The sequence below is a fragment of the Poecilia formosa genome, unplaced genomic scaffold (genome assembly GCF_000485575.1).
Source record: "Poecilia formosa unplaced genomic scaffold, Poecilia_formosa-5.1.2 Scaffold99, whole genome shotgun sequence".
NCBI lineage: Eukaryota > Metazoa > Chordata > Actinopteri > Cyprinodontiformes > Poeciliidae > Poecilia > Poecilia formosa.
The window spans coordinates 1,912,766-1,935,998 of NW_006800038.1; the positions used below are offsets into that span (position 1 = coordinate 1,912,766).

Genomic DNA, 23,233 nt, shown 5'->3' on the forward strand with positions numbered 1-23,233 from the left:
TGTGCTATTAGCAGACTGGCAGAAGGGTGCCCACCACTGGTCAGCACAAATATCATCTATCTGCACTTTACCAGATAATTAATTCTGGTGAAATTAGTCAGGTTCAATCTAATTAAATACAAACTCAAACCAATCTGGTTGCAGTTTTCTATAACAGATCAACATTAACTATCAACAAAACCACAAATGAAGTCTTGAAATTCCAAGTAAATTTAAGTGACACTAAAATGATAATCTGATGTGCTTAATTGTTACGGACTCTATCCACAACTGTACAATAAAATATAAAGTAAAGTTTATTTTAGAAGCTTCTAATGTGACTTCATGTAAAAACTTCAACTAAGCTAGCCTTAAATGACAAGTTTGGTTGAATCGTGAGAGAAAAGTCTCATAAAAATGCAGTAAAAATAAAGCATTTCTCTCCAAGGTTGAAATCGTCAAATAGATTTACCAAAGAGTTAAACATTCATAAATGCCCATTTGATCTGATCATTTCTGCAAAGTAATTCAAAGCGGTTTAACCTTCAGTGGTTTGATAAAGGCAGATAATCAGAATTTTCATTCTCTACTGAAATATTCCTTGAAGTGTTGGCTTCCTGTCAAACATTTGGTGTTTCTGCTTGTAAGTAAGACGTCTCTCTACTTGTTTTGTCATTAACCGCATGTAAATTACTGTGAACCGTGTTGGGTTTTTGTGTCAAAATGAGTGTTTTCTTTCCAATATTTGGGAGCTCGATGTTGTCTCTCGGTGGCAGCCGGAGCGAAGGATCCCAGGACAGAACTGACACAGATTTGGAAGAAGAGCACGACGCCGTATCCATACAACTGTTGACCACATGCCTCCTCCAAGCCTGCGGGGATCTGGGACATAATTTGATTTCTAATTCTAGCAGCATTTATTTCACGTCTTCAGACAGAGCCCACTGTGGGGAAAATTGAATTGCTTCTCCCAGGCTGCAGTGATGTGCATATCTAATTTCACACCGCTGGGAATAAGATTATACAGTTCAAACTGTCATGAACCCTTCCCTTATCAAACAACCCTGTCCTCTGGAGGACCGCGGGGGTTCAACTTTAGTTTTGTTGAATGTTTAGATGTTTTTATTACATTAGTTGAAAATTTATGAGAAGCAAATGGTGGAAAATTTATGAGATGCAAAGCTCTGACTTTACTCCAGTCAGTCAGTATTTGGCAAAAGAAAAGTGAGTTAGAGTTAGGAATCAGCGGCGGGGAAACATGTTGGGAGAGCGTTCCACAGATCTGCAGGAAACTGTTCGAAAATGTATGTTTGATATGCAAATCTCACCCAGTTTTAAGTGAAACGCCATTTCCAAATCAGGCTGGAAAAAAAGTGCTTGGTGTGATTCCTGTTAGAAACCGAAAAGGCAGGAACACCAAAGCAAACCACTGAAAACTAATTTCCTCTGGATGTATTTGACAGAAGGAGTGGACCAAACATGAAAACATCTTTACGTCTAAAGCCTGAAAATATGAATTTTCCAGTCTCACTAATTGCTGATTTCCAAAGCTTTAAGGCGGCAGCGACTTTCAGGAAACAAACTTGTGGTTATTTTTCTGTCCCAGAAAACTCTGAGTTTCTCCTTTAGTCTCAGAAGAAAACTCTCAGCCGCAGTGTGAAAGCGGGGCAGATTGATTCAGTCGGCCCGGCAGCTCAGGAAATCATGTTTGTTCTGTCCACAACCCTCCAGAACCCTTTGGGTCCTACAGAACCCTTCAGAACCCATCCAGAACCACCTAGAACCCCTGCAGAACCTCAAGAACTTCCAGAACCCTCCAGAACCCTTGGCGTGAGCAGCGCTCAGAGACTTGTGTTATGCATGCATGTAACTGAAAACAAACATCTGAAGAGAAATGCTTTCTCCTGATCGCATGTCCAGCTTCAGAGGTCGGCAGATGCCTGCTGTGTGTGTTATGTGTACAGTTCCTGTTTCTGATGCTTTAGGTCAAAAATTGTGTATTTAAAAATATATATATTTAATATTCAGATACGAGTCAAAACGTGGTTCAGTTCCAATTTCTACAGTTTTCAAAACAGTTTTGTCGTGCCAGAAAAAAAAAAAAAACCTGGATGATATTTTGACTCTTGCTGTCTTCTGTAGTCTGCCTCCAACTATTTGAAATGTTAAACGGATTTTTACATGTAAAGTGAATGCGACAAAATAAAAAAATAAAAAAACATTCGTTGAAATAAACGAGAGGACAAACATCTTGGACTGTCCTGGTTTTATTCTGCAGCGCCACCTGGTATTTGTGTGATTTCCCTGCATTGTTTTTAGATCCAGAAGTAAATAAGTATCAATAATATTACTTTTAGTTTCTCACATAATAATAATAATAAGAAGAAGAAGAAGAATTTTTTTTGATTTTTAACAAAACATTTATTTACAATGATTTAACAATAAACTTGCATAATAATCAGGTCGATGAAAACCAAAACAATAAATATTTACATTAGCAGTTTGTTAAAATTTAGTTCTCCCTGATTAGAAATGGTGCACAGTACATTGTTAAAACCCCATAGCTGTATAAAATATTCATATTCCCAGTGGCTCTGTGGAAGCAAAACTCCAGCCTCAGCCTAGCTTTGACGTTGCACTTCCACAGAGCCACGGCATCCAGATGAGGACCAGCCTGGAGTCTGTCTCGTCGTGATAAATAAATCGCCATTTTGGCTTCAGCAATTAAAAAATTTAAAATCTGATCAGAAGAAGAAGAAGAATGCAATGGAAAATTGAAGACAAATATAGAAAAACTGGTCAAATAATGAAGTTTACTGAATAAATGTCTATTATGATGTCTGAAACATTAAACTTTAATGCTTTTCTTTTCACATATAAATATATTTAGACTGCCACCAAACTGCAGCTCTATATTTAGTACATCTAAACAGTGATATTCAGTTTACTTGTTGTTGCTTCCTTGAAAAATAGTTTTTATCCTGGTAAAATAAAAGTTATTTTACTATTTATTTTACTTAAATGACTTTTAAATCTGGAAACAGCTGCAGCTCAGGAGAACTGACGACAGGATTCAATCTGCTGGTTTCCTTTGAGAAATGTATGAATTTAAATCTGAATCTAAACCTGATTCAGGTTTAAGGCAGTGAATGTCACTTATTTTATATTATTTAATTAATTTTTGTTTATGTTAAAATGCTTTTTGGGTCACAAAAAACTAATTTCATTAATTTATTTGTAAAAGCAATACTAAAAGTGAAACATCTGAGGGGGAAAACAGACAATGTCGTTGAGCTCGAGTTTATAATTTGAGGAAAAATCTGAAAAAATTCACAGTAAATTCAAACTGATGGGTTTGATTTTTGTGATTAATAATCATTAAAGTTGTGACAATGATCATAATCCTTTCACCCTTGAAGTCAAAAAGTTCAAATATATATAAAAATAACATTTTATACACATTTGTGAAAATTAAAGGATGTACTTCTGACCAAACACAAATTAAATATCCACTGCTGAGTTTCACCAAGGAGAGGAAATAAAAACATTTCTTCTAAACCATTTTTATAAGCTAGAGATAAAAAACAAAGTTTTTCATCTCTGCTGTCAGTAGAGCAGCTCCGGATCTGAAGCAAAAACAACTCGAAGCATAAAAACAGGTTCAGGTGGTTTCAATAGGAGCTTTTATTTACATAAATATTCCAGACGGGTTCGTCCAACAGAAAACTGACCAAACTAGAGCGAACAGAGGCGACGTCACTTCTTTTCCTCGGGGGCCGGGGCCTCCAGTTTGGGCGGGGCCTCTTTGGGCTCCCGGTACGCCGGGAACACTTCCCACGGCGTGTTCAGGTCGAACTTCCTGAACTCCTGCGCCAGCTCCACGGGCTCCGCCACCACCCGCTTCAGCTCGTCGTCGTAGCGCACCTGTGGAGCGAAACGGAAAAGTTACTTAAACTCATCTTAACTTATTTATTTTACAGTGCTGATGGCAGAACTGACCTCTACGTATCCAGACAGAGGGAAGTCCTTCCTGAAGGGGTGACCCTCGAAGCCGTAGTCGGTCAGGATGCGCCTGAGGTCGGGGTGGTTGGCAAAGAACACGCCGTACATGTCCCACACCTGTTCCCACACAGACCCAGTCAGTGCCGCCGACCCGCCTCCAGAGCTCCAGCGTTAGCGAAGCCGCGGCGACTCACCTCCCTCTCGTACCAGTTGGCGGCCTTGTGGACAGAGACGGAGGAGTCCACCGGCGTCAGCTCGTCCGTGTACGTCTTCACACGAATACGGGAGTTGTAGCGCAGAGACAGCAGGTTGTACACGATCTGTAAAAATCTACATTTAGTCAAACACCCAGTGATCTGCAGCCATGTCAGGGTCTCTAATGTGAATCGTTGCCCTTTAACCTCTGCCTAACGACGCTCCAGAACTCAAGGCTCAGATCATTACAGGAGCACAAAAACACACTAGTTTAAATAAACCATAAAAAGTTCACAGACTCCTGCTGTTCTCAGTACCATGTAGTCTGTAAATAAACCTTCACATATCTAAAACTCTGAATCTCTCCACAGGTAAATATAACCTGACAGGAAAACCAAATTCTTCTGAAATTATTAATTTGTTTCTGTCATTTTCCAGCTCTATGAAGAATAATTCATACTGGATTTTCTACATAACAAATATGTTTGTTGTCATATTGTTAAATTTTGCAGAAATCAACATCAAATGACAGAAAACCTGCATATTTATTTATAAAAAAGTTTCAGTCAAACTTTTATTTTGTGTCAGTGAGACCTGCTGTAGGTTTAAAACTAAAAATAACGATTTAAGAGCCACAACACGTGAAAAATCTTATTAAAATAAAGCAGCAGCCAGTTTAGTCTCTTCTTCTTCTTTGGCTGTTCTGTTCAGGAGCAGGTGATCAATCTGAGGTCTTCATCTTACCCAGCAGATCCACATCCAACATTTATTCAATACTTTCTCTGCTCAGGTCCAAACCAGTTCTATTTGTGGCTCTGTTCACTGTTAGCCTTAATGCTGCTCTGACTTTTTATGAAATCTAATTTTCTTTTTTGATGGTGATTGTTCACATTTCCAAATATTTGCAACTTGTATGTGATCTCCAGTGTGAACTGCAAACAACCTGAAAGTGTCCTCATTGCAGTAGAGGGCGCAATGACGTCACACGTAGAGAGTGTGCTCAGAGACGAAACATGAACGTCAGATTTATTTAATTTTCATCTGTAGTCCCTCAGCAGGTTGAAGTAAGGGATAAAAATACAAGTAAAATGCATAAAAACACATGATTTATGACAGATTTTAATGTGTAGATAAAAGTAGTGTGATTTACAGTAAACATTTATCATAAAAATAAATATTTATCACATCCATAAGAAAAAAAATATGTAAAAACACCAGCTGGTTTAAAAATGATTCAAGAACAATAATATAGTTTTGATTATAAAGTTTGAATGTAGCTAAAATCTCCAAACAGTTTAACCTGAACTGTTTGGTCGGTTTTGATCACAGCCAATAAAAATCCCAGCCCCATCAGCCCTCCCTCATGACTTTGAGTCAGCGCAACCGTCTCCAAATCGTACATCACAGCAGATCTCATCAAGTTCTCCGTCCGCCACCCTGTCACTCATTACCACTAACTGGTTCCTACCAATCCAACCTGCCTCCACTCTTTAGCTTCCTGCTGAGCCCAGAAGCATCCGCCACCTGTTATTTTCGTCTCTCTTATTCTCACACGCCAAGCCTTTCCTGCTGTAATGTCCTTCATTCCATTCAGATTAAATAAAGTTAATCTGAATATTGTGGTGTGAGGTGTGGGCGGGTGAGCGGCTACCTCGAAGCGGTTCTGCCGTGACGGGACGTCCACAGCGGTGAGGTCGATCATGTTCCTGAACTGAGCGTTGGTGTGGTCTTTGAGGAAGGTCAGCACCGGGACGACCCCGTCCGGATGGATCATCACCTCCAGCTCGTTGTAACACGTCACCTAAAGCAGAAAAAAAAAAAGAAAACATTTTCATTCATTATTTTTATGAATCAGTTTAAAACCTGCAGCGTTCTGAGTGGATCTGTGGTCTGTAAGCAGCTCTGATGAGCCTGGACTGACCTGAACCTGCTGGATGTATTTCGGCATCATTTCAGCCACGTATTCTCCAAACGCCGCCAGCTGGTTGTGGGTGACGGCATCCTTAGGCCTGACTGTGGCTGCTCACACAGGGGAGAAAAACTTTATGGTTATTGTTGGATAAGTTACAGCAAAACATCTGTGTTGACTTATTGTTAGCTTAATCTTAACATCTTTTTGTTTCAATCTTAGAGACATCTAAGCTTAACTCAGTCAGGTTTTTTATTCATCCAAGCAAAAATCACTAAACTGAGGCTGATGACAGCAGCAAACAGAAGCAGAGGTAATAAATCTGCTGGAAAGTTATTGACCTGCCTCTAAACTGCTGGATTTTAACCTGAAACTCTCTGAGATTGGAATTATTTAGATTTTATATCCAGATACAAACCTGCAGTTTCACTGTAAAAAAAACACAAAATCTTACCAAATATTTCTGGTCTAGTTTCTAATGTAGATATCTTAGTTCACTTGAAATTCAACAAGTTGTATGAAGGTGTGAACTGGAACTGAATAAAAACTTTAAAAAAAAATATCCGAAACGAATTTATTAACCTGAACTTAGAGGTAGGAAATGCTGTACCAGTAAATAAACCAATATCAAGCTTAATGTGTGTCTCAGTCAAAGATTTAATATCGCAGAATAAGGCTTTGCGTTTTGTCTGCTCGCTGCATCGTTATGTTCTGAGTGTTGATACTCACGGCTGGTCTCAGTGGTGGAGCTCTGTGCGCTGATCTGCTGCGGCAGGAGACAAGAAGTCCGGGCAACTGGAGGAAGAAGAGTGAAAATCAAACTATAACACTGATGGCACGTAAAACCGATAAATACATCCCCACTGATGTGTCTGAGCACTCTGATCTGTTACAATAGCGAACCTACAAATATATGTTTAGGTATAGCGTTAGCTAGATCGAAGGTCAGTCGGAGATTTAGCGATTAAAAACAAAACTTGGCAATCAAATTAACACATTAAATAATGCAGCCTGATGGAAACTACAACAGCACACAGACTCCGTTCATAAATTACTTCTCAAGTCAACTTACGATTAAAGCTCCGTCCGAAACCTCCACGGACAAACCTTACTAGCGACGCCGCCATGTTTACACTCTGCTGCTGCCCGTTAGATAAACAGACTCTGAGTCGCCCCCTAAAGGCCGGGAGGAGAAAACGCAGGCAAGTGAATTACACTTCATAAACAAGTGGGTAACCAGAAATTTTACTTAAGGCCAGAAGAACTTTAATATATTTTTTCGCAAATAAAGTAAGAAGTATCCATCCCATAAATTAATCAGCAAAGCTTTAGCACAAACAAGAAGTCTCACTTCAACATAAACTGTAGGTTTGTGTCTGCTGCATTTTTAGTTAAAACATGTTTATTCTTCATTTAGTTAAGCTACTTGAACAACATGGGATATATGTGAAATTTAAGGTGGGCCAATGGCTTTTCCTTTTTCACAATGTCACCTAAAAATAAGAAACACATGGACCTAAAGGACAAAAACAAAATATTGTTCAAATACTATTCTGTCATTTTGAATGAACAAAAACAGACGTACAAGATGTTTCATACAATTTTGGATTCAAAACAAACTTAAGTGCTTGAAATGAGTTGTACTTGATTCCACTAAAGGTTGCATTTTAAACAAAATGCTTAGGTGCAAAACTGTAAATAATGTTCTTATCAGGAAAAAAATCAGGAAAAAATATTAAATTACTCTCATCCAACAGTTTCAGAACAAATCAACTAGTTATGCGAGTTGAATCTTGAATCTGTTCTCAGACAGTATAATGAAAATGTGGGGTCTGATGAACTCAATGTGCTCATTTTAAGGAATACTGTGGTTTGAATATGCATTTTAAAAACATTCTGACTGGTCAATTTTCCAAGTAAAGCATTAAATGAAGACAACAAAAAACAGGTCAGTACTTTGGTTACAAATATTTATTAACCTTCATCTGCTTTATTTTTCAATCCTTTAACAAATATAAAGATAAAATAAAACTTTTCAAGGGTGCAAAATATCTGTTGTAGTAAATTACCAATTCCATTTTCCATAGTATTGTTCCACTTTTCAGTTGAAAGTAAAAAGCAAATGAGTCACAAAACAGAATTGTAATTTTAATTGCAAAAACAAACAATTTCCACGTAAAACACACAAAAATCTGACTTTACAGCAAATACAAAAACAGGTGAAAATGGAGAACTTTCAGATTGTGTGAAAACAACAGCAACACCTTCTCTCAGTCCAGTTTTCATCCTGAATGTGAATGTTTGACCCGCCGCCAGGCCGGTCTCTCAGCTGGAAGCTCCACACACATCCTGGTAGTATTTCCTGAGCATCTCCAGTTGAGCCGAGCGCACCAGGATGTGCGGCCTGATGGACGCCAGCCGCTGACAGGCTTCCTCTGGAGTCCAGCTGTGGAGCTGTCAGGAGAAAAAACACCTCAGATGTTTACCGATATAAACAGTGAAACAAAAAATGTCTGAAATATTTTTATTCTGGCTGCATCCTGAGACCACAAGCTGAAAGAAACTCTCCTGACTTGATGGGGAGAAATATATGAACTACAGGAATGAATGCAGTCATATTTGTATATGCAACATCATATTTCTGCTTAAAGGAGACCCATTATGTAAAATTCTAAATTCTTCTAAAAACAGCACCTCTACAAAAAAAACAAAAAACAACCATGTATATATATATATATATATATATATATATATATATATATATATATATATGTATGTATATATATATACATATATATACATTTGGTGTCTGGAAAATGAGCTGTGCCAAAAACCTTAGCACATTTGATCAGCTGGTTTTACCGTTGTATCTGCTGTACAATGGCTGCTGGAATAGACAAGTGTTTGTTGCTGACCTACCATCCAGAAACCACTTTCTGCATTCTTGTTTGTCATGCAGGAGGCTTTACTAATGCTTTTCAAAGATGTACGGTTGTATAATTGTGCATCTGTTTGCATCCATTTTCATTTAAATTTGGATTTAAAGTGTCAGATGCCCTAAAACACCTCATTCTGAAAGGAGTTCGACATCAGAACTGAACAGACTAAAATTTTGTCATCTAAGAATGGTTTTTATGCAAAAAATGTAACGAACATGTTTTGCATAGCCGATAGATCAATCCTAACCTGTTTAGAGAAGCACAAAGGGTCACCTTTAACAGAACCAAAACTAGTTATATTTTCTTCATTCAAATACATATTATTCAAACACAAACTGCCCTTCAGACTGGGAAGGAGGCTGTTTCGTAATGTTTGTATTATAGGTTTGTATTTTCCTGCTTCTGCCATCTAGAGTTAAATTTAACAATATTTCTCTGATGTTTCGTACTGACCCGGATGAGGTACGCAGCCACCAACGTGGCGCTGCGGGAACGGCCTGCCTTGCAGTGGACGTAGACGCTGGTCCCCTGCAGCCTGTGCTGCAGGGCGAACTCCACCCCCTGATGGAGGTTCTGCAGGCTGGGGACTCCGGTCAGGTCCACGGTGCTCAGCCTCAGCTGCTCCACGCCTGCATGTCGCCACTCCTGCTCCCAAACATCAGATCCTTACACTCCGCGCCTCACGTCTGAAACATTTTTACCTTAAATACAGAAGTCAGTTCTCAGGCTGATCCAGGGCTCTTATTTTGAAAGCACAGCACAGAAATGTTTTTAGTAACATGCTTTAATCTTTCACTAACGGATCCCACTCACCTCAGCCGAGTTGCAGAAATATTTGGTTTCATACGTTTCATTCATGGTGACAACTCCCCGGACATTTTCTGTCTCCACCAGCTGCAACACAACAAACAACAAGCAAGAGTTCATAATTATCTGCTCAAATCAAAATCTGTGTGTAATTAATCTGTAAATATGAGTTTGCTATTGAATGTATGTAGCTACTTTTTTTTTAAGTTTTGCTCATCGGTGTTCTGACCTGTTTGGTCATGGACCTGAACGGCAGCGCCCCCAGGATGACCGTCTCGTCCACCCGGTCGAACCACCTCCTGGAGGAAACCTTCTCCATGAGAACATTGTAGGCCAGAGTCGGGTAGAAGAGCAGCCTGGCTAACGCTCCGGACATGGTGGAGCTCTGAAGAACGACCAACTGCTTCTAAACACGGTCAACTCTGCATTACTACACCATGAAAGTTTTAGAACTACAGCCCGGACACATGGTGTGTTACACCGCTGCGTGTTTATTTCCGGTAACCCTCCGGCGTTCAACTTCCGGAGTCAACCCTTTTAAAATAAACCCAGATGACTTATAAAATAAATAAATAAATAAAAATAAAGAAAGAGATTGAAAACTAACTTCAGCTTTTTCATATTTTTGATCTATAAAAAATACGATCACAATTATTTACTTTTGCTTAAAGACAGACTTGGGTGAATAAAGCAAGAGTTTTAAAAGAAAATCTGACCTATATCCTGTTCTTTTTACGGAAAATACAAAAAAGAAATTCAGATAAAGAACTATTTTTAATTCAACTGGGCAGACATGCAAGACAATTTTTACATTCCAATTTCGGCAATAAAAACATCTAAAAACTTTTTCTCTGATAAAATGTTTTTAATTTTGAGCAAGTAAAGCAAAAATAAGGTGCAAAATTGTTTTTTGCACTTTTAATAAATTTAAGAACAATGTAATGTTCATGGTCTGAAACTACTTTCAGACCATGACCATGTTCAGAGATGTTTAATGTTTAAACATCTCTGAACTAAATAATTCAGTTAATATTTGATTTAGCAGTTTGTATTGCATTTATCTTTTCTTTTGCTTTTGGTGGGCCAGATTTCACACCCAGGCCTCTGGTTTTAAACCTGTGCTATAAACTGAAAAGACTTAAGGTTCAAGGGGACGACCCTTAACATACATCTACAGCTAAAGTGGAATAACTTAGATTAATGCACATTTACATAAAAGTCCAAACCTACAGTTAAATTTACAAACGCTACAAAAGAAAAACTGTTCCGGCAATAAATCAGACTAAGCTGTCTGTTTTCGATCAGTTATTTCTATTTCCGAAAAGCCAGAAAAATGTTCAAGCAGGAAAAAAAAATATTTTTAAGCGAACCCACAGAATTTAAATATGAAGCGATTTGGTGGTCCTACAGTGTTGGCTTTATTTGTGAAGTCACAGCTGAGGTAACACCGTTTCCTCTTTATTTATGGACAAGAGTCTGACCTGATGGCTTCTTAGCTCGGGTTTTGGCTCGTTCCTCCTGACAGAACCAGTGGGAGGTTTGATGATTCAGTTCACAAATCTACAAAACTGACATCCAGTAATTTATTGAAAAAAGCATTTATTATATTTTGACAAACTTTTTCCAAATCAGCCATGATACTGAAGCCATGAGTTATTTCTGTGCTGCATCAACAGCCTTAATGGCCTAAAATCATCAGGAAAGAGTAGGTACACACATAAATGCACACAATTACAAAAACTGATTTGGAGAAAAAAAGAACAGTGTGAGCACAAAATTATACAAATTGCAACACATTCAACAAAAAGTGCACCGCATTTATAATACATTTAGACTGTAACCCCTGTCTGCATAACATCAGAAAGCTTAATGCTAGTTCATCTAAATAATATGAAGAATTGAGCAGTTTATAATAGAAAATACTTTATACATCTGAATAACTGGCAGACATCTACAATGGCACAAACATTTTCCAGAAAAAAATAAATTCTGAGTTGGGAAAGTTGAAAATGTGCTAGAATGAAAGTCAAATTTTGAGATTAAATCTCAGAAAATTGACAAAAAAACTCAGAAATTTCCATATTTTTTTCTAGAAAATTTCTGAGTTTTTGACAGAAAATTTACTTTTTTCCTCCCCATCTACATGTGCCCTAATATACTGCCGTAGACATCCAAGAACAAAGGTAGTGTTCATTTATATTTTCATTTGGAATGGACAGCACCTTCAGTTCACAACATCATCTTCCTCCCTCACTTTACACTGAATATAAATACCTTCATTTATCCATAAAAGCTAAAAGCAGTGAACAGTAGTGACCCTCCTCCGTCCCGGAGCAGGTTTGGTTTTTATTTGAATTTTGTGACCCTCAGAGCGGGAGAGTCAGTGGTTGATGGTGGTGGAGTTCAGGATGTCGTGCTGGATCTTGGGGTTGGAGGCCTTGGACAGATCTCGCTGTGGAAAACAGCAGCAGGCGTGAGAACGTCAGAATGAAGACAGCCGTCAGAAAACATCTAACTGCTGCTCAAAAACCATTTGAAGGGGCAGGACTCACAGAACCATTCAAATAACGGTTACCTCCAGTTGTTATGAAACATGCATTAAAAAAAATTTGACTTAGTAATTTAACACCCTGAAATTGGGCCTCTGTCTCTTTAAGAAGCTCCTGCTCTTTCTGAAACTCCTCCTTCAGGAAGTCATCACAACAGCCTTTCTCCATGAACCCTTTAACAGTTTCACGACTATGATGAGCTCAGCAGTTGCACCAGGTGTTTGCTAATTGTTGCTGCCGCTAGTCTGGAGGAGCTGAGTGGGGAAGCGAAGGGGTATGGTTTTAAAGAGGGAATAACATGATATAAAACGCAAAACGCTGATTTTACCTGATACTGCCCCTTTAAATTCTCTTGAAGTCACTATTTGAACTGATTCACATCAAACTGAATTATGTTTTGTTATCCTGCTCTCTCTGTGTAGTTATGCTGCTATAAGCTTTGACTGCTGGAGGACACACTGACCGCTCTGCATCACTGCTACTTTCTCCTACTACTCTCCAATTTGCATCATTAGCCGTCATTTCAACTCAGTTATTTTCTCTCCAAAGAAGCTGCATCTAGTCTGGGGTTCTGCTGAGATAATGCTGATACTCCTGTTATAAATGTTTTATTTTTCATCAATATAGAAAGGAATCCTGCATCAGTTCATCTGGTTTTGGTGAATCTGCTCCGTCTTCTCAAACCTCCAGCTGGTTTTGGCAAATGGCTGCTTGTACCGATTCAGGTTCTGGTTCTGCTGGAAGTTTCTTCCTGTTAAAGGAGATTTTTTCCTCTCCACTGTCGCTATATGCATGCTCAGTATGAAGGATTGCTGCTGCAAAGTCAACAACGATGCCAGGTTTTTTTTTACCGTTGCTCCATGCTGGTCCAATCTGCTGGTTTCTTTAAAAACTTTTTAAACTAGTTTAAATAATAAGCTTCATTAAATGTTCTATTTGATAACTGGGATCAATTGGAATGTATGCAAGATCGAACTGAAACAACATCATTCTGTAGAGAGCTTTAAGACGATATATGTTGTGAACTAGAGCTATAAAATAAACTGAATTACATAATTACATCATTTTGCATCAGTTCCTGCTAATTCACGTTTATAATGTTTGTGCTTCACCCAAAGTTAAACTTTTCCTGCTTCTTTCAGGGCCTGAATCACAAGCAGGGAGGAGATTTGTTTTAATCTGAAGCATGCAGTTAAACAGGGATTAGTGAGGGGTTTCAGGATCCCCAACAGACTGAACTGATTCAGTGTTGACCAAGTTGAACATCATTAATCACCACTTCTCCCAACAAACTAAAGAAAACTGCAGCGAGGCAAATGAAGAAACAGAGGGAGAAGATATGTTAGAGAGAAAAGTTTAATTTACCACAAACTCTGAGTATGTGCTGGCTACAGAAGCCATGCTGAAGTTACGCTGTGGGGTCTGCAACGCACCACTCACGGGGGTCGCCTTGCCCTGGGCCTCGTTCTCCTTGTTGCAGTCCTGAGTCCTAAGGTGGGGGGGCTTTCCGCCGCCCGGCGTCCGAGCCGCTGGAGTCTGGAGACGACAGATCGAGTTACAGAGTTCCTAAACGCTGCACTTTCACAGAAACAAACTTTGGTTTGTCTCATTCTGGATGAAATGTTGACCTAAGAAACCTTTGGGGTTTTGTCCTCTATATGAAGCATAAATAATTTCAAGTTGGTTTTGAAATTAAAATCATTTCAAAACCAACAATAAGATTCTGCAAATCACAACAGATTCTCTGAAGTGCAATTCGTGAACTTTAAAACCATTTTTCTTTTTATATACATCTCTTTGTTATGACCCATTTAGATCTAAAACTAAGGTTTAAACCAAGGAAGTGGACCTAAAGTTAAACTAAATCTGACCATGAAGCTCAAAACCAATTAAGTTGTAATGTGGCCAATTAAAGAAAAATGATGCAAATCAAATAAAAAGGACTTAATTTTTACTAATTCAGATATGTACACCCTGCTGAAAACTATTTTTTACCAAGTTTGAACTAGTTTCTAGTGCAAATATCTTAGTACACTTGAAATAAGACATAACTGACTTAGAACTAACTTTTCATTAAGATATGGAGCTTGTTTTATTCAATAATTCCTTAATATTGATGAAAAAGTTCTAGTTTCACCAGCAGATTATTTCACTTACAGGAAAACATTTTCCTGTGTTGTAAGTGAAATAATTTGCCAGAGGAACTTGTACTTTTTTAATCAATATTAAGAAATTGTTTACTTTTAAAATCAAGCTTTTATATGTTGCAGAAAAGTTACTTGTAAGTTAGTACGCTTAAAAAAAAAAGACAAAATTAAGATATTTGCACTAGAGACTAGACCACAAATACTTGATACGATTTACATTTTTTACAGTAACAGAGCAGATGGATAATTGTTACAAAAGAAAAGCAACAAAAAACATTCAAATTCTATAAGCTTGTTAATTTATTCTCATCAGAAGAAGTCAGATTAAAATATTTAATAGTATAGCAACAGATCTGCGTCTCTGTCCTAAAGCAGAGCGAAGCTGGCAGATTAACATGCAGCTGATGCGTTAGCCTGACCTTGTTAGCGGAGAGAAGGAAGCGAGGCACGGGCGAGCGACAGACGGTCCCGCAGTGAACGGAGCGCATGGTGCTGTTGGAGGCCCCGCTGGACATGCTGGAGGTGGCATTCAGCTGGCAGAGGGAGACGGACGGCTGTTAGTGCTGATCGGGTTTCAGGTTGTAAAGAGGTGGGGTTCTAACCTTTCTGGACTTATTGGGCGTTGTGGTGCCCAGGAACCGTCGCTTGGCTGGGGTTCGGACTGCGGTTCCGTACAGCATGTCCTCCTCCGTCTGTTTGCTCTTCTTCAGTTGCTGGAAGGGTTTCATCAGCAGGAAGAGTTAACACACTTCTTAAACTTGTACCAAAGCTCAAGTCAAACCTTCCTCACCCTCTCGAGTTTCTCCTTTTCCTTCTCGATCCGGTGCAGCTCCCACTGCTCTGCCACATACTGCAGGAACATCTGACCGTTCACCAGGAACTCCCGGCCCTGCTCGTCCTCCCACGCATCTATCTGGGCTTTCAGTTTCTTTTCCAGCTTGAAACACAAACACACACCACTGTATTAATGGTTGCCAGATTTCACATATTTCACATAATTCCTGATGTCATTTCTTACCTTTGGGAGGTTTTTCTGAAGCTCTGACCTTTGTTTCTCCTCTTTAAGAAGATTTCCTCCTCTGTTAGCGAACCGTGTTGGATCTGTGGCTTTCTTCTACAAATGACAGAAATCCACAGTGTAGATGTTGGCTGTGTAGCATTGTGAGATGGAAGCTGTGCATAAATATATCCTAGGTAATGCTACGCTATTAAGAGCTATTCTGTGTTTGCTACTATCATGTTAGCAAATTATGTTATGTAATGCTACGGTATGCCATTCTGAGTTATGCTACCTTTGTTGTTGTTATATGATGCTAGGAGAAGCACCGTTATTCTGAGCTACACTTATTTTGATGTTTCACTATGCTATGTTTGCTACTATAATAATGCTAAGCTATTCTGAGCTAAGCTGTGTTCGCTATTATGATGCCGCCCTGATATGCTAAACTTTTATTCTATAACGCTGTATTTTGATGCTAGCTAATGCTATGCTACATTATTCTGAGCTATGCTACATTTGCTACGACAATGCTGTACAATAATGCTAGCAAATTATGTTTTTTTTAATAATACTGGCAAAAATAAAACTGACTTTACTGATCTGTAAACTCTGTTCTCAACAATAGAAATCAGATAAAAACTTGAAGATTCCTTTTTCAAACTTACTTCAAGGTCCAAGTACAGCCTCCAACTTTCTTCCCACTTCTGGACCCCCTCGAAGAGTTCTTTGTGATCCTCATAATGTTGCTTCAGGCGCTGAATCTCAGCATCATGCAGAGCCAACAGCTCCTCATTAAAATCCTCTAAACACATAAATGCAGCATGAGTCAGGGAAAATGAAACAAGATGATGTCATTCCAACAGCAGAACTTACCACTAAAATATGGTGCAAAATCCTGTCGTTGGTCAATGCTGAAAAAACACTTTTCCCAAAACACGGCGATCTCTGACCGAATGGCTTCTGTCACGTTTCGGATGTTGTTCAGCTGAAGCTCCTCCAAGCGATGCACTTCTGTTTGTAACTGCAGGAAAAAAATATAAAAAGTAAAATAAATGGAAAGAAAAACTAAACATGTGGTTCTGATATTCACAGTTAAAGACGCAGTATTTTGTATTTCCAGCCACATAGTGCCATTTCATAGCACAATCAGGTCACTATGTTACCTTCAGTTGTTATAAAAATGCTGAATATATGAAATATGACTAAAGAAACTTGACTTCATAATTTAACACCTTGAAATTGGGCCTCTGTCTCTTTAAAAACTCCACCTTCAGAAAGTCATCACAGCATGGCTCCTCTATTAACCCTTTGGAGATTTTAGCTGAGTTTGACTGAGAAGTAGCTCCAATAATGAGCTCAGCTGCTCCACCAGGTGTTTGCTAACTGCTGCCAGCTAGTCTGATGGAGCTGAGTGAGGGAGTCCTGCTCTGTGAGGTGGAGGCTTAGAAACTGCAGCTCTGAGGAGGAGCTGCGCCTCGAAGGCGGGGCTAAATCCACCCAGGCGTTTTGCACAGCTGAATGGTTGCCATGGAAATGAAGGGATTTCTCAAACATGCATAAAAGAATCAAGGAAAAACTCCAGGTATGTCTAATGAAGGAATAGCATAACGTGATATAAAGCTTAAAGGACTTTGATTTTACGTGATCCTGCCCCTTTAATGATAGCACAGGATGAGAGCAGGTCATCTCACCGCCTCCAGGTTCCTCCTCCTGGACGCCACCATGTGCTCGTTCAGAAGCTCCCTCTCCTCCTGGGGAACCTGCAGCCGGTCCCACAGCTGCTGGATCTTCTCTCTGTGGCTCTCGCAGATCGCCTCGTTCTCCACCTTCCGCTCCTCCAGCTGCAGCATCAACATGGAGGAATCCAGTAAACCCAGCCTGACCCTTTACAAGCTTAAAGTAAAACGTTAAAAAGTTCCACTTTGTGCTCTTGCCTGACACAGGAGCAGCTTCAGAGACGTGATGTTGTCCCTGGACAGGCAGAAGGCGTCCTCATCCTCCGAGACGACGTCTTTCTCGAAGCTGGTCTCTGGGAAGTGGTCCAGCTCCTCCATGAGCAGAATGATCTGCTTCTTCAGCTCCGTGAACTCAGAGTATCTCCTCGCCTTTCAGGAGGACAGAGCCACAGCGTCACGGTACGGCTCACTCAAATCACAACCGTTATTCACAGAGAAACATATTTTACCCATCAGCCATCACCACGCTGAATGGCGCCACGTGGACAATTTGAGCTCATCTATTTTAGTTTTCAGCTAACGTTTTAATAAAAGGTTAAATGAGATATTATATGAGACAAATGTGGTTGTACATCGTTTCATTTACACAATGAAAGGTTTTCTGTTTCAGTGTCTCCAGACAGACATCCTGCCTGTAACAAGCATTTTTTATAACCCTGTTTGAAAGATGCAAACAGGATTCCTGCACATTTTTTATTTAAAAAAAAAAAATCACACTGAGCTCTTTCTTGCAGTTTTCAGATTATTCCAGCTGCTTGTGGACAAAATGTTTACCATGAACCTGAGTTATTATCTGTCAGCACATTTTGACTTCCAGTTTTCAGACTGTAGTGCAGCAGCATCGCACCACCAGAATGGAGCTGGATCTTTAGAAACACGGTTTGTTTTATTTGCACAGTAATAAATGTTTGACTTTTTAGACCCAGTTCAGGTCCAGCTCTGTCTGAACTTAATGCTGCCCAGAAACCAGAGGAAGCTAAAAGCCTCCTGTGATTCTGACTCCTGTCATTTGACATGAATCAATTTAAAAACCACTGCATATATGAAACATTACTAGATATTCACTCTTTACAAACTGAAAGGAAAAATGTCTGGAAATATTTCCCATAGTTCTCCAGATATGGAAAACAATAAAAGCCAATTCTGCACAGGAACTCTTATTACACCATATCTGTTGTAACATATTAATATCATGCTGAGTACAAATGCCTGAAAATTCAAATATAAAAATCTTTTTAAATATTGTATAGAATCTCTCTTGCACTTCAGTACCGCCATGATGATTGTGATGTGATGCAACGTGCAGCTCATGAGAACCAAACAGAAACTGATGTTGCCTGAAAAATACTGAACTTTACTGTCAAATTATTCATATTTTATACATTTCAAATGTCTATTTTAGTCATTATGGGTTTTCTTTTGGTAAACATTTAATAAGAAAAATTTAATTAAATGTATAAAATGCCGTAATTCTGGTGTTCAGTGCAGAGAAAAAAAAAATGAATGGGCAACAATCTTCATTACCTAGAAAGTGATGTAAATCAAGTCCAGTAATATCTTTAAAGACAAAAAAAAGTATTTTAAAACTGTATATTAATGTTTTCCAGCATGTAAAAGCAGGTTTTACCTGAAATTCCACTTCTCGGCTTTTTGTTAAAGAAAAATATTTTCCTCTTTAAGCAGAAACCATCAACAACAAGCCAACGGTTGGGTCCAAGTTCTGCCCCAAAACTTTAAGCTGACATTTACCATGTCTACCGTTTTCAGTTACTAAAACATTGATGAATTTTAAAAACTGTTTTAAGATGTCCTAACATGTTTTGTCATTTAGAGGCAGGTCAGATCTGCTACTGGCCAGGATGTAGTGATGATAAAAATAAAAAAAACCCACAGCCTGACCTGAGAAGAGAACCAGAGCGGTTCAGAGAAGCCGGCTTCCAGTTAGTGGTAAAACGGCTACATTTCCCACCTTCTCTTCGTTCTGCTGGGTGATGTGCTGCTGGAAGTTCTCCAGCTGCTCCAGCGAGGGAACGCAATCCGCAGCAACGCCGTACGGCATGGAGCACAGAACGTCGCACAGGTCCTGGTCCTGATCCAGCAGAGCTTTCAGCTGCTGCATCCGCCGGTTCCGCTCCGTCATCAGAGCCTCCACCTCAGTCTGGATGTTCTTCTCCTGCTGCAGCATGCTAATACCGTCTTCCTCCTGCACAGAAAAGGACTGGAAGGTTAATAAAGACACTTTCACTACTAACAAAACAGCACCAAGAGGCGTAGATCTGCAAAAACTAGACACGCGGTGGATTTTCTTCTTACGAGTCCAAAGTTTTGATCCACTCAGTCATTCCAGTCATCAGCCAAAAAGACGATTTTACCTCAAAAACAGGAATCTGGAGCTCTAAGCAGAGTTTCTCCATCTCTGTCCTGCAGGTCTGGATGCTGCTTAGGAGTCTTTTCTTCAGTGATTCCTCCTCTTTCACCATCATCTCCAGTAGATTCTGCAGGACAAATCACAGGGAAACCAGCAGATGGCTTCAGTGGACATGCAGACGTGATTAAAAAACATTTTGACCAGCAGAAATTCTGGCATTTTTTAAAAACCTGACAGTGTAACCTCTTCTTGAACATGCTGAACATTTGCATTTATTTAAAATTGCAGCTTCGTCTGACAAACATTTCTGCACGTTTATAACATTTTGGACATTAAACACACAATAATAACCACAATGTGTTTTATCATTTACATCAGCAGTGTCCAAACGTTGTGGCCAAAATTGTCTAGTTAAAAGTAAATGTGGAAAAATAAAGTAGACTAGATTTGTTTCTTTTGTGGGAAAAGAATGTTATTCATTGTTATTTATCCAAACATTTAAAGAGATTTTAAGAATGAAATAGATTTCCTATTGTAGATATTTATCAAACCTAAAAGTTGTCTTTTTCAAACATTTTAAAAAAAGTGTTTAGCTAATCCACTAAACAAAGGATACACAGATTTCTACCCAGAAATGATCTGCTACACTGCAGTCTGCTGATCCATCAGTTTTAGTTTCTTAATGATATTTTAGCAGGAGTTTCCTCACCCTAATGTGGTTTTTGACAACATTAGTCCTCTGCAGTCTCTGGTCCTCCGGGATGCCGATCTCCTCCCAAATGTCCTTCAGGTGGCACAGCGCCTTATTCAGACACGACACAGCCTCTGCTGCGAGCACCTCACTACGGCAGCCAGAAAATACAACAATGAGCTCCGTAAACAGTAAATAATCATTTAAATATGAGCCCTAGATAGCAAGAAGGCTAAAAAAAAAACCTGGCAAAGTCAAAATTTGAGATTCTGGATTTAACGTTATCCTAACACCAGATTGGCTGTTGGCTAACTTGTACAACTCTTCGCCGAAACTTCATTTTATCGTCAGAATAAACGCCTAAACACTGAAATGTAAAGCTTGAATCTTACCTCTTCCTCATTGTTAAACCCTACAGCTTCAGAAAAGTTTATAAAAATGCTTTCATTCGAAAAAACAAGACGCCGAAGATCTCCGCTCTGGCTGATTTCACCTCAGTCCGTTTGTTACAGCAATTCAAAATACGCGTTCCACAGGTTTCTGCTTTCTGATTGGCTCTTGCTATGGGGGCGCTTAATATAGCAAACCGGAACGAACCGCCGGAAGCGCCTTCTGTTCACCGCCCATACTCCAACCGCTTTTTGCTTACTCCCATGTTAAAACCACACATACACTACTTCCATAGTGGGTGTGTCGTGTTATTAAATTAGAGATTAAAATACATCTGATCGAAACGGCTATAAATGTGGCTAATATTAAAGAAAATTAACACAGATGTTAAAAAAACACATTTATTCACATTTTTACAGTTGTATTGATAAAGGTGACCAAGCATTAGCAAACATTCTCAGCTGACAGGAATGTATGACATGAGGCGTTAGGAACGTGTCCTCTTCCAGTCAATAAAAAGTGAAGTGTTCTCCATGGCTTCAAACGTTGTTGTCCAGTAGAGCTTCCAGGAGCCGCGAACTGTTTGTAATTGCAGTTGTTACCACAATGAATTTATAACCTGGAAAACATAACAGCAGTGTCATGATTAATTGCCTTTTCACTAAGAAAATATTTAGTTCAGGCAAGCAAACACAGCAAGGGCGACCCAAGATTGTCTGGGGTCTGGGGCCTTGGGCAGGTATTTATTTGGAGGCCTACTTCCTGTTAAGCCTCCTTTCATTTTTTTAAATGCACAAAACAGAAAAAATAAAGCTAAACCAGCAGGTAACAATAAGGTGGCTTTCTGTTCACCTCATGATCTCAAGCATTTTAAGTTACAGCACCTTTCTCTTTTCCCAGAAAACGGAGAGCTGAAACCTCAGAGAAGGTGCATCCACCAAGGAACATGACCAGAATGATCCGCTGAGCATCACTTTTAGACTTGGGATCAGCTCCTGTGCCGCCCGATATTGGACACAAAGAAATGAAAACAATCAATGACAAAGATCTGGAATGGATTTTATTGCACAAGCAGCTTCTTCACATTTTAGATTGCATGAAATTTCAAAGGGATCTAACCTGTTACAGCGAATTCATGCCCGTTGATCAGCCTGGTTACTTCTTCCAGCCCCGTCCAGCCATCCCGCTCTAACACCTGGGTAAAAACCAAAGAAAATAGGAAAATTTTGTTTTACTCTTGTAAATAAATTCCCATTCGTTGGAGTGACAGGACTCACCTGCTCTATAATTTTACAGCTCAGAGGGACATAGGCGCCACTGAAAATATAAGCCATGTCCCGAGGAACACGTAGGTCATATTCTTCATCCGACTTTGGTACCTTTATCCAAAATAAATTCATTAATGCCAAGTTTCCTCATGAGAGAAGAGGAAGCTTAAATAGCTGGGATGATCTTTGTTCTTTACCAGGTTGAGTTTTCTGCTTAAGGCTCTAAAGTGACTCTTCTTGGCCAGAGAAGAAAAGGCGTCGGTCAGTTTCCCTACAAAACAAAACAAAGGTATTCAAGGGTACAGTTACTGGGCCTGAGAATCCACAAGCTAAACATGTGACCACAAGAACCTGTAATACTGGAAATGTTAAAATGTGTTTGTCTGAATGTCTCAGAAACACTTTAAAGAGACAAAACAACCGTTTTCAGATAGTTTCAACCTGAAATGCAGAAAACAATGAAGCAGCTTAAGCTGAGCCCACAAGAAAAAGAGAACAATATCTGATTCAAACTGTATGCAACAAGTTAAAGAATGCTCATCATTGTTTATTTTCCTGTCTGAGTGTGTTGAACTGAACCCGTTTTACCTGCAGTTCTGTCGTTGACCAGTTTGCCCACTTTGCTCTCCATGACGGTGAGCGTCTCCCCCGGCTGCTGCTCCACCAGCAGCCCCAGCTGCCTCAGGTTGGAGAACGTCAGCAGGTGATCCGCGCCGTAGCTCTGATGGAAACCAGCACAGGAGACGGGACGGATTAAACACAGAGCTGTGGGACCACATCATGCCACGTTTCTTAGCATTTTACAGCTTGACTGTCCAGAATGTTTGTTTCCATAAAGAGATATTGAGAAGCTTCTTTCACAAACATTCCTGCACCGTTTTGCAGCCAAAGGTCAAATTTATGATGGCAGGAGATTGTAAAAACATTTTATGAAACACACGGCTTACAGGTTGAACCATTCGTGTTAATTTGATAACTGAACAAGTCAGCAGGGTTCAAATTAAATGACAACTTATGAAGATTTTCTACTTTATCATAGAAAATATTTGAAATCTTAAAGAACTTAATTTTTTGTTTTAAATGATCTATTCTGAAACCGTCAAAGGAAACGTATCAGTATTCTCATTTTTTGTAGGTAAATGCACATTTCGATATTTATCCTCATCATTCCTGGAGGCTCTCATTGGTTTTAGGAGCCAGAAGCTCAATTTGAGAAAATGTTAAACTTCAACGTTATTTTCACTGGAATATCT

General features: G+C 39.3%; 4 protein-coding genes across 7 annotated transcripts in view; all 4 read right to left on the bottom strand.

The window, feature by feature from the left end:
• Nucleotides 1-3,633: 3,633 nt before the first annotated feature.
• Nucleotides 3,634-7,268, bottom strand: ndufs3 (NADH:ubiquinone oxidoreductase core subunit S3). Its single transcript, XM_007558832.2, has 7 exons — nucleotides 7,158-7,268; nucleotides 6,815-6,880; nucleotides 6,098-6,195; nucleotides 5,828-5,977; nucleotides 4,176-4,301; nucleotides 3,979-4,098; nucleotides 3,634-3,903 (listed from the first exon to the last, which is right to left on the bottom strand). The coding sequence occupies exons 1-7, from the start codon at nucleotides 7,210-7,212 to the stop codon at nucleotides 3,736-3,738; spliced, it is 783 nt and encodes a 260-aa protein (XP_007558894.1). The 5' UTR covers nucleotides 7,213-7,268; the 3' UTR covers nucleotides 3,634-3,735.
• Nucleotides 7,269-8,084: 816 nt separating this feature from the next.
• Nucleotides 8,085-10,330, bottom strand: ptpmt1 (protein tyrosine phosphatase mitochondrial 1). Its single transcript, XM_007558835.2, has 4 exons — nucleotides 10,061-10,330; nucleotides 9,838-9,918; nucleotides 9,478-9,669; nucleotides 8,085-8,539 (listed from the first exon to the last, which is right to left on the bottom strand). Exons 1-4 carry the CDS (start codon nucleotides 10,205-10,207, stop codon nucleotides 8,411-8,413), a joined length of 549 nt encoding a protein of 182 aa, XP_007558897.1. The 5' UTR covers nucleotides 10,208-10,330; the 3' UTR covers nucleotides 8,085-8,410.
• A 1,804-nt stretch (nucleotides 10,331-12,134) lies between these two features.
• On the bottom strand, nucleotides 12,135-21,006 carry prc1b (protein regulator of cytokinesis 1b). 3 transcript variants are annotated; one of them, XM_007558837.2, is made up of 14 exons: nucleotides 20,715-21,006; nucleotides 20,341-20,473; nucleotides 19,636-19,758; nucleotides 19,233-19,466; nucleotides 17,462-17,632; nucleotides 17,219-17,368; nucleotides 16,401-16,548; nucleotides 16,193-16,329; nucleotides 15,546-15,641; nucleotides 15,318-15,464; nucleotides 15,130-15,240; nucleotides 14,947-15,060; nucleotides 13,814-13,916; nucleotides 12,135-12,283 (listed from the first exon to the last, which is right to left on the bottom strand). In XM_007558837.2, the coding sequence occupies exons 1-14, from the start codon at nucleotides 20,723-20,725 to the stop codon at nucleotides 12,198-12,200; spliced, it is 1,764 nt and encodes a 587-aa protein (XP_007558899.1). In that variant the 5' UTR covers nucleotides 20,726-21,006; the 3' UTR covers nucleotides 12,135-12,197. The 3 variants fall into 3 exon arrangements, with proteins under 3 accessions (XP_007558899.1, XP_007558898.1, XP_016530198.1); XM_007558836.2 differs by having other exon boundaries at nucleotides 13,746-13,916; XM_016674712.1 differs by lacking the exon at nucleotides 12,135-12,283 and adding an exon at nucleotides 12,993-13,195 and having other exon boundaries at nucleotides 13,746-13,916.
• A 95-nt stretch (nucleotides 21,007-21,101) lies between these two features.
• vps33b (VPS33B late endosome and lysosome associated) overlaps nucleotides 21,102-23,233 on the bottom strand; it is an 8,306-nt gene continuing 6,174 nt past the window's right edge. For both annotated transcript variants that reach the window (XM_007558840.2, XM_007558839.2), the window contains exons 19-24: nucleotides 22,569-22,701; nucleotides 22,178-22,251; nucleotides 21,990-22,091; nucleotides 21,832-21,907; nucleotides 21,597-21,707; nucleotides 21,102-21,331 (exon numbers count right to left, since the gene is read on the bottom strand). In XM_007558840.2, the coding sequence (XP_007558902.1) occupies nucleotides 21,252-21,331; nucleotides 21,597-21,707; nucleotides 21,832-21,907; nucleotides 21,990-22,091; nucleotides 22,178-22,251; nucleotides 22,569-22,701 (576 nt within the window). In that variant the 3' untranslated portion in view covers nucleotides 21,102-21,251. The remainder of the gene's footprint in view (nucleotides 21,332-21,596; nucleotides 21,708-21,831; nucleotides 21,908-21,989; nucleotides 22,092-22,177; nucleotides 22,252-22,568; nucleotides 22,702-23,233) is intronic.